Here is a 10,758-nt window from a genome sequence, read left to right as displayed (position 1 = left end):
AAATGGCTAAGAAAGTACTCTACAGTCCCTACAAACACACACAGGTATGGGTCCTTTGTAAATGAATTCCTCTCATTGTGGTAAGCACGGTCCTCCATTTCCTTCCTCTCCAGAGCGATCAAATGTCACCGGAAACCCTTGGAAGTTGTTTGCAGCTGTAGCTGCTTCCTATTGCACTGTTAGGTCTCTTTTCCAGCCACAATAAAACGCCACTTACTTATTACCTCATTCATTACTCAGTAATACAAGACTCATTACTGAAGTCGCACGGGGCTGGAACCTGGACAGGTGCCCAGTGCATCTACTAGACACTGTAGGGCGTCTGTGGTTTTAGAAAGGTTTATGGATTACTGAATGCAAACATTCTATCTCTACTCAATCTATCTGTAATCTCCTACTGAATCATCAATCACAGCATCGCTTATATCCGACACCAACAGTCCTGTATTAAACACACTGTTTTACATCTTTACAAGAAAGAGCACAGAAATTTTAATGTAGCCATCTGAGCACGAACAACTCGGTCCCAGATAAGATTATGAAATGAACGAGGAGAAAATAGTGAAAGTCCACCAGGCGCCAAGAGTCAACCACGTGAGCTGGCGTTTGCAGCTCTAGTTGTTTTTAGTAAGATAGACCAGAAGCACAAGGACAGAAATCTCCAAAATTTGGACATATTTTATCTTCACGTGAGAAACTATTTCTTAAAGGCAAAAGGAACAAATTAGTAGTTCACTATCCACTTCTAAGTATCTACCATGAACTTGCCAAGTCTCAAAAACGTGATCTTGAAAACGACTAGTCTAATTGTTGCAATTTAAAAGAGGAAGAAACTGGAGAGTGGGCCACTCAGTACACCCTTCCACGCACTCTAGCTTGCAGCAGTGGGGAAAGTTAGATATTGTTCTTCCAGAAAAACTAATTTAAATACCCACTTCCTGCCCCCATTAAAAAAAAATCAATACCTTAACTATTTCCAGTGTTAAGCAATCCAAGGCAGGGGATCGCTGCTTGTATGGACTCTAAATTGTGAATGACTGAACAAAACATTTTGACATACTGAAACAAACTTCAATGCTCATCTGGCATGTGCCTTCATTTCTTGAATGACAGACTGAGCTTTAAAAAAAATAAACAACATCAAAAACAGCAACACCGAAAAGCTGAAAGGATGTGACAGACACTGGACAGCCTGCCTACCGGAAAACTTTTGTGGTCTGTTACACAAAAAGTTCAATGATTCCTGCAATGCACAGTTACTGGCAGCAAGCTTAAACTTCCAGTGTCATTTAAGAGCACTGTGGTTTTAAACTGAAAAGTGCCACAGAAACAGAATCACCCTCAAAGTAACTATTAGGTGACACAGCATTCTTTAGGATACATAATAACGCTGCAAAGCCACACTCCGTCATCAAAGGCACTATACCAAGAAGCAGCAGCCCAGAAGTTCATGCCTGTGGCTTCGGCCCCTGGGTGGTCCTGACCTCTATGAAGTCATGTAATTGTTTGTAATGTAGGGAAAAAAGCAAATAAAGTGTTTGTAGTCTGTACCCTTCTCATAAAGATTTAAAAGACTGGAGGGTGTAGAAGTTGACTATAAAATAATACAAAGTACAAAGAGTAGAGGAGACTGTGCTTCACACTCCCAATGAAGGGTTAAAACGAAGTTAAGAGATAGCAGGAGGGTTAGAAAGTATAAGTAAACAACAACAATACAAAAAAAATCAGAAAAAAAAAAAAGAAAAACAAGGTTTGCTGGTCTCTCTTTGCCTGTCTCCTGGAAGCTCAACTCTCAAAGACAACTGAGATTCACTATGGAAATTAGTCCAAAAAGAACACCAGCGGCACTTAGAAAAGTCTAATGTGCACTAAGCTACTGATCCAAAATATGAACAGACTTTGATTGCGGAGGACCTCAATCCAACCCTTGCAATTTTGGCTGGGGATATGGCTCAGTGGTAGAAGACTTGCCTAGGTTCAATCCCCATAATGGGATGAGGGGAAAGGAGGAAAAAGAGGAAGAGGAAGTTTTTTTGTTGTTTTGTTTTGTGGAAAGTCCAAGAGATAATTGTGGTTTCCTAAGTCCCACTGCATGCTCCCTAAGCAGAGCGGCAAGGGAAAGCACTGGGACCAGACAAGAGGCAGAAAGGATGCCAGGAAAGCATGGACAAGAGCCTTGACGCTGCAAAAGGAACTTGGGGTTGGCTGGATTAGATACCATCAAGCAGCTGGCATAGAGGCTGCCTGGGGAGATTCCAGCTAAAGGGCAGGGCAGGGCAGGGTGAGACAATGGCTCAGCTAAACAAGAGGGCTTATGAGCAGCAGGGGCTCAGAGTTGGTTAGTGTGTTGGCAGTTTACTACAACTTGACAAGTTAGAGTCATCAGAGAGGAGGGAGCAGAGAAAATAACTCCATAAGACCAGGCTATAGGCAAACCTGTAGGGCATTTTCTTAATCAGTGACTGATAATATATAATTTGTTCTGGATGGAGCCAGCCCTGCCCTGAGTTCTATAAGAAAGCAGGCTGAGCAAGCCAGGAGGGGCTAGCCAGTACTCAGCACTCCTCCACGGCCTCTGCATCAGCTCCTGCCTGCAGGTTCCTGCCCTGTCTTGAGTTCCTGTCCTCACTGTTTTTGATGAGAACTGTTACAAGGAACTGGGAGTGAAATAAGCCCTCTCCTCCCCAGGTCATGGTGTTCATCACAGCCAGAGTCACCCTGACTAGGACTGTGAGCTTGTCTGTGAAAAACAACCGCTCAGTCATCCTCCACCTCCAGCCCTGGCAAGGCTCCAGATGCCAGATGGAATATGGAATAGCAATATGGAAAATGAGAACATGTGGCTAAGATACCAGAGAGGGGAATCAAGGGGACCATGGAAAAGTCAAACTTTTCATGGGGAACTTTCTATACCCTGTGAATTCTGTACCGTGTATATCCACTACTTATTAAAATGAGTAATATATTCCAGAAGGCACATGATCCCCACGTATGTGTGCAGACGTTAAAACATACATGTATGTCCCATGTTGGCAGGCACTGCAGGTGATAAATGGTCATTCTGAGGAGCACACCCAGCCAGAACTGAAGGACAGTCCATACTAGAGAGTATGGTTTGGAGAGACAGGAAGTGAACTCTAATTTATTTTTCTACCAACCCCACAAACCACAAGACACTATCCTAGAAACTCATGATACTAATAAGTTTATATCTAAAATTAATCTGCAAGTTCAATTGTGATTATTTAACACACACACAATGTTGGTTGGAATTATCTACTACTCCTTTAATGAAACTTTGTGGGGGAGGAGTATATGCGTATTTATTGCATATCTAAAACTGAATGTGTATTTTTAAGATTAAAAAAAACAAGCAAGAACTGAGTTCCCGTATTTGCATCAAGTGGTCAGAGTTATACTCAAAAGATACCAAAAACAAATAAAACAGACAATGTAACAGCTTACACGGCACTAGATGTCAGACAAAGTAAGTCTCCATGGTTTTCAGAATATTTATTCCTACATGAAGTCCAGGGGATGTGGATCTATATGCTCTTCTGAAGATTACATCTATGCTGATGGCAGCACTATTACTGACAAGCAAACATGGTAACCGCCAAATGCCCACCAATTACTAATGAATGAATTATATCTGCAAACAGATACAGAGCTGCATCATGCATGAATCTCAAACAAACATGCTAAGTATGGAACCCTTCCCCCAAAAAAGTCTACACCATGTCAACCCATCTATGTGAAATTCTAAGAGCAAATGTATTATTTAAAATTAATATAAGGAAGGGCAGGGGCAGATCAGAGACCATCTAGGGATGGGGGCAATGAGAGTGACAGGGACAGCAGAATACCAAGAGGAAAGTCTTTGTAGTGAAGGGTATGCCCATGGCTTGATGAGGTGAGGGCTTCCCGTGTACAGACAAATGTCAAGACTTACCAAACTGCAGGTTTGCAGTGTGTGCAATTTACTTGCATGTTAATTGTACCCCAAGGGAACTTCTAAAAAGTAAAAAACGACTTCTGTATCAAAAGCCCGAAAGATAACAAATGTACTGAGACGAAGACGACGTTGGTCTTTTGTGAAGCGGGCACAGGCCTCAAGTGTAACCTTCACACTTATCTGGCAACTCAAGTTGTGGGTCACTCCTCCAAGCTGATAGTGAGAAGACGCAAGCAGCACAGGTGGGGTCACTTTTCAGGGGTTACTGGAGGACATTGAAGCACATATAGCTCACACTGGTCTCTTTTGTCTGGGGCTCCTCCCCTGTCCTTGGCATACCATGGAGCTCTGGTGTTTCTGCTTGCGTGAGCAGGCCGTGTCAAGGCTCCAAACAATAAAATATCTACGCTCCTGCCTCTCTCCTGCCTTGAGCAAAGGCACAATTTATGTTAAAAGAAGCAAACTGACCCTAACTGATATCTGATATATCCAAACAAACAAAAAGAAAAGAGTTGTTAAAATCTACACTGTTGACAAAAGGGTCTGTGTTAGCAGAGGAAAATGAATCAAGCCTTTTTTGCCTGTGTGCCCTAAATGAGAAATCTCATCAAAGCTTACTTATAATTAGTGTATTAACAACTGTCTGATATGTAGAAAGACGGCCTCAGCACCATAATTAAACACTGGAAGATACTAAAAGAAGCTCATTCAAACTTGCTGCTTGGAGATGAAAATTCAGGGGGGAAAAAAAAGAACTCAGTTCCAGAAAGCTTATTTTAAAAAAAAATGTCAACAACAACAAAAAACTGGGATGCTTGCCTCATTTATAAAATGACTATAAGGAGGTCATTTAAATGTGTACAGAATGTCCTAAGGATTTTATACAGACTCTGGGAAAATAAGTCCATATTTATAAAGGCAACACAAACACTTTATCAGTCTTTACTCTGGTTTTCAAGAGTCTAGGCTGCCATCTGTCCATCTGTCTCTTGGATGCTGCCGATTCCATCTGCTTCCCCACTTTCACCAACGAACAGCGCTTCTGGGGTTCTCCCGACTGTCCGTTACCCCCCCCCCCCCCCCCGCACATCTTCCTTACAGGCTGTGCCAGGCTGCCTCACGCAGCCCTTCCCTAGGCTCCTTCACACCTCCAAATGACAGGCTTGTAAAGCCCTACTCAAGGTGCCCCGTTCTCAGAGCAAAGGCAGAAACCACTCCATGTCCGAACAGACACTTTTGACTGTTAGGTTTCCTGTGGTCCCCACAGACGATAATCACGAGGAAACAAATGTGCACTTCACCCTCCATTTGCTTCTGCCAAGAAAGCGCACAACTGTATTAATCCACTAAAACCCTGGCTGCTCGCATGCATTAAACAAGCAACTGAAACATGTAAGAGGAACAGGCGGCGGCGAATTTTCCACAAAGGACTTGGAGGACTCCAGGGGGACTAACCTTATTAACAGTGTAGACCGCTCATCGCTAATCTAAAGCCTAACCCCCTGATGTCTGTTTCCGCTGTGGTCCCAGGAGGAAAGGCTGACCAGAGCCGCATGTCAGAGTTCCAGCCCAGTGGTTTCCTCCTTCGGTCGTTAATTACTGAGGACCCTGATTTAAGGTCTCCGGGTGGTGTTCCAGGTCAGTAAATCACAAGAACTTTCTTCTTTCAGATCATCTTTCACCGGTTCCCACAATCCAGACCCCCATTTGAACAAACCACCTCTTACAACTCAGGGCCTGCTATAGGGTTTCAGGGGATAAGGCGCCTCCTATGAATACAGCTAGAGCCTTGAGGATCTCACTTTGAGCTTAGGCTGAGTTGGGAGAATAGAAACATTTGGAGACATGGCTCATGAAACTGTACTTATTATATTTTCTTAACAATATGCTTGCTGAGCGATGGCTATTTGGGGATCTTTAAAGACACGATGATTTGTGCCACTCTCCTGTTCCCTAAACATACAATAGTTTGGAACACACTTCTCAGCAATGAGACCCATACACTTACCCTCCACTTCTATCTGCCTTCAAGCCATAAGAAACAACCGGCATTTTCTCCTACTATCTACCCAGCAGGATAGCTGTGCTTCTCACCCAGGGGTGAGAGCTCGCTGTTAACTCCTAGAGGATGTGTATTCACAGGGAAGATAAGGAAGGGAGCAGGAGTCTGCAGCTGGTGTCATTTTCCTAAGGGCCAGGAAGGAGAAACTCAAAGGGAAAGCCAGGCTGGACACCGGCTCATTCCAAGAGACATGACACTGGCGTCATTATTCCCAAGACGTACCCTAGACCATTTTAACTTTCTTTCTCCTATTAATTATGTCCAGACCTTCGTTCCTGTCTCTTCACAGGGGACTTAATCTAATCTAAAAGAGGGACTGAAGGCATAAGATGTCTAATTCATTGAACAGTTTTAAGCAGAGCTAGTCGAATTCTTTAGCTACCTCATCAAGGCTTTTACATCTAGACTTTTTTCTTTGGACACCGGGACCACCACCCCTTTGGTTTGAGTACGCTTTTTGGACTCTTAATCCTCTCACCCCGAAATTATTTTAAACTTACACATTTCTTGTTTTATAGCTGGCAACGTGTTCTAAGTCTGACTCTTAGTTTCTGGATACCTTTCATTTGATTTCACAACAACTGTGGAACCTAATTACCACCTGTACGGCGAAAGCAGTTCATATCACACTGCTAAAACAAGCCTTTTGCTAGCGGCTGCCTGAAACACGGCACGGTCCAGCCAAGATGCTAACCTACTTCTTAGATTCTATCAATTTCTCTTTTGTATGCTTCAGTTTTTTTAAAGGCTCAATCAGTCTTGACACTCGGCTAGTTTTCTAAGAACCCAAACTGGACCAGAATTTTCCCCAAAAGCTGGAGTATAATAATTATCCCCAAACAAAAAAATTTACGACAAAGCACTGAAAATAAATCTTGAAGCCATTCAGCTACAATTTAAGCCCCTAACACACACACTAACACACAAACACACACACTAACACACACACAGGGGACAGAGCCTAGCTGTGCATATGTTGGACAAATACTTGGTCACTGACTCAAGTCACCAGCCCTTAAACACATTTTTCAAGAGACAAAGAACAGTATACCTTCATGACCCCCATGGACAGCTACACATAGACATTTCCTCCACAAACTCAGAACTCAGGTGCCTATCCTCTTAAGATCTGCTTCATTTTAAGTTCAATGAAACAAAGAAAGAAGTAAGAATGACATTGGAGGAGACACAATAACAAAGATTAAGCTTTTAAATTCTTGACATTCAAACAAAGGTTAGGCGGGGCATAAGAACAGCTACAGATACCTCGCTCTTTAGAATGCCAGGTTCATCGGATTCTACCATCAAAGTTGGAAGAAACATACACTATTTTGATGTGGGAGTGTCATATATCAATCTGTTGATTTCATTGGTTAAGGAATAAAGAAACTGCCTAGGCCCCTTGATAGGCCAACCCTTAGGTGGGTGGAGTAAACACAACAGAGGGCTGGGAGAAAGAAGCTGAGTCAGTGAGTCGCCATGATTGTCCCACTCCAGACAGATGCAGGTAAAGATCTTTCCTGGTAAGCCAGCTCGTGGGCTACAAAGATTAATAGAAATGGGTTAGATTAATATGTAAGAGCTAGCCAATAAGAGGCTGGAACTAATGGGGCCAGGCAGTGTTTAAAAGAATACAGTTTCCGTGTAATTATCTCGGGTACAAAGCTAGCCGTGCAGGCGGCCCGGGTGCCGGGGACACAGCCCCGCCGCTCCTATTTCAACACTATTTTTAAAGCCAGTAATTGATAGGCTAAGCCATTTCACCACCCCACATGGAAACTGTCTTCAATGTCATGTAGCTGTTGTTTTAACTGAAAAATAATAAAATTGTCCTGCACTTACTATGTAAAATTTTCATAGCCCAAACAGAGCCACATTGCTCACTATGCAAATGCAAATACCTGAACTGACCGCTTCTTTTTAAGGTGGTAAGTAAAGAGGCCTAAGAGCCAAGAAAAGAATAAAACACATTCTCCCTTGTGGAAGAGCAGAGGCTGAGGGCTCACAGGACTGAGGACGACTGCTGGCCATGAAGTCATCCTTCTAAGAAGCAGAGGGTCGCACACACAGTTCTGCTTCGCGCTGTGAGCGTATGTGTGTTCACCTGTATATGAGTCTGTGCCTATGTGCAGGGGCCACAGAGGCCAAAGGCATTAGACACCCAGAGCTGAGGTTACAGAATTTTGAGAGCCGCCCAGAGTGTGTGCAGAGAACTGAACTAGGGTCTTCTGCAAGCAGAGCCCATGCTCTTTCCAGCCCCTGTGGGGGTCCCAGACTCGGAGAGGAGAAAAATAAAGGAAATGTCTGGGGTATCGGTTCATGAAAGTAATGGCTTCCAACCCCATAGTGGTTCAGCCCCGATTCCATTACCGACAGTCAGAGCACTGGGAAAAAAAACTTAAAACAGTACTTACAAAGCAATGAATTGTGAAATAAAATCTAATATTCTTCCCAAATAAAGTACCATTATAAAATTTTCCGATACATAGCAGCAAAATTTGCCCTGGGTTTATTATATCATCACTGAACTATTATTGAAATAATAAAAACTGCTTTAGACCCTGAGTAAAAAGCTTTATTATGGAGCAGAATCATAAACCAGCTTTATCAGTGGTTCTGAACCTTCCTAGTGCTGCGACCCTTTAAGACAGTCCTTATGTTGTGGTGACTCCCAACCATAAAATTATTTTCACTGTTTTTACAACTGTAATTTTGCTACTGTTATGAATCATAATATAAATATGTATTTTCCAATGGTCTTTTGGGGGTCGCAACCCTCAGGCTGAGAACAGCTGAGACCTATGGTAAGAAGCCCAAAGAGGTAAACACATATTTGAATTACATTTCATCCACAAACAAAGGCTTACTCTGAATAACTGAAAAAAGAAAGGTGAGTGCCAAACCAAAGAAAACTTGGCAACAAAGAAACGCCAACTCTTAGTTTTGAACTGGAGAGTATGCATACACAGGCCACTTAAAAGTACTGACCTACCTGTTTTAGGGTGTATCGAGAAGAATCCTTGCGGATTTCCACTCGTAATTTTGTATGTCAGCTTGTCACTGGAGCTAGAATCTGGGTCGAACGCCTCGATCTGGACCACGGACACATCCTTGGGTGAGTTTTCCATGATTTCTGGATAGTACACAGGCTCTGAGGTCTGTGGCGCGTTGTCATTGACATCCTCCACCTCTATGTAGACCTCTATGAAAGACGACAGGGGCACCACGCCCTGATCCGTGGCATAGACTGTGAGCCAGTAGTGGGAGGTCGACTCCCTGTCCAGTCGATCTGAAGTCTCTATAGCACCTAGAAAGAAAAGAGGGGATCAGAGCAAAGAGTTAACGGCAAGCACAAGACGCCACTTACCAGATGCACGAACTTCGGTAAGTTTAACCTCCCTTGCCTCAGTTCCCTTCCTAGAGAATGGAGGTGAGGGCATGCTCCTTAATGATTGATTAAAAGAGTTAATTCCTAGCCGGGCGGTGGTGGCGCATGCCTTTAATCCCAGCACTCGGGAGGCAGAGGCAGGTGGATCTCTGTGAGTTCGAGGCCAGCCTGGTCTACAGGAGCTAGTTCCAGGACAGGAACCAAAAAGCTACGGAGAAACCCCATCTCGAAAAATCCAAAAAATAAAAAAAAAGTTAATTCCTATGTAAACAGTCAAGTGTGTCGCACGTAATACAGACTATGACAGTATTTACAATTACTATTGTCAACCAGAGCACTTTATGATCTAGCTCTGAAACGGGCACTAAGAGATCATCTCATGGTCTAATAATTACTCTGCTTTTCAAAGAGAAAATGTATGGCTGGTTGAAATGTTAACTTTCATGGAGATTAAGCAGGAAACCAAAGACAAACCAGAGCAAGGGCTCAGCTCCGTGGCGTTAGCCCTACTCCTTAAGCCTCAGCCAGGGGCAGAGACCAGAGATAACATTCCTCTGAGTTCAACTACCTGATTGTTTAAAAAATGTGAAGAAAAGAAAATAGGAAATTTTTGCAAGTCCACCATAAGCGATTGCTTCAGTCTCTTATATGCTAAACTTAATATTTTTAGCCATCTTAAGCAAATCAGTATGTTATAAAAACATAAATTCTCCCTGTGATGTTCTAAACTGCAGAAGTGTGGATCTTCCCCAGCTACCCATGATTCCTCTGGCTCCTCAGTGGGTAGCACAGTAGCTACCCACTTACTGAGGGAACCGCCCCAGTATTTTGGCTGGCGTTGGGATCCGGAGGCTTCCACTGAGGCTCAAGCCAGAACACATGTTAATAAAGAGAACCGGTACAAGGGAAAAGTGCCCAATGGCTGAGACGAGTTAAGAGGACGGTGGTATTTTGGCTCCGTCGTGGAAATCTATTAAAACTTTAATTCCAGAATCCTCCCTCACAAAGTGGTTAGAAGTGGAAATACCAACTCTCTTAAGCAAATTTGGCCTTTCGTTTAATGGCTCCCGAATGATTGATCATTGTGAACTGTTGACACCTTAAGCACTCCGCCCCAGGCACCTGACTACACTTCAGAAGCCCTCCAGCTTCAGAATCACCAAGGTTCCCCATCCCATGCAAAATACAAAATCAAAAACCAAGGTCATCTACATTCAGCACTAAGACAGTATTTATCTTAACCACTAACCCAGGTTTTGTATTTAAATTATCAAATAAACTCTTAACAGTATGCAGCACAAAGTTCGGAAATGTGGATACATTGTAGAGTGGGTAAGTTGAGCTAATCAACTA

The 10,758-nt window shown here is 43.1% G+C and overlaps 1 protein-coding gene across 10 annotated transcripts in view; it reads right to left on the bottom strand.

Annotated features, from left to right (window-relative positions):
- Fat1 (FAT atypical cadherin 1) overlaps nt 1–10,758 on the bottom strand; it is a 117,035-nt gene that overhangs the window by 53,214 nt on the left and 53,063 nt on the right. For all 10 annotated transcript variants that reach the window (XR_003378305.1, XM_026786948.1, XM_026786953.1 and 7 more), the window contains exon 3: nt 9,010–9,324. Coding sequence is in view for 9 of the 10 variants with exons in the window: in XM_026786948.1 (XP_026642749.1) it covers nt 9,010–9,324 (315 nt within the window). In the remaining variant the exon portion in view is untranslated. The remainder of the gene's footprint in view (nt 1–9,009; nt 9,325–10,758) is intronic.

The sequence above is a fragment of the Microtus ochrogaster genome, linkage group LG7_11 (assembly GCF_000317375.1).
Source record: "Microtus ochrogaster isolate Prairie Vole_2 linkage group LG7_11, MicOch1.0, whole genome shotgun sequence".
Classification (NCBI taxonomy): Eukaryota; Metazoa; Chordata; class Mammalia; order Rodentia; family Cricetidae; genus Microtus; species Microtus ochrogaster.
Note: the sequence above shows the minus strand (reverse complement) of the source record. Positions and strands in the feature narration are given on the sequence as shown.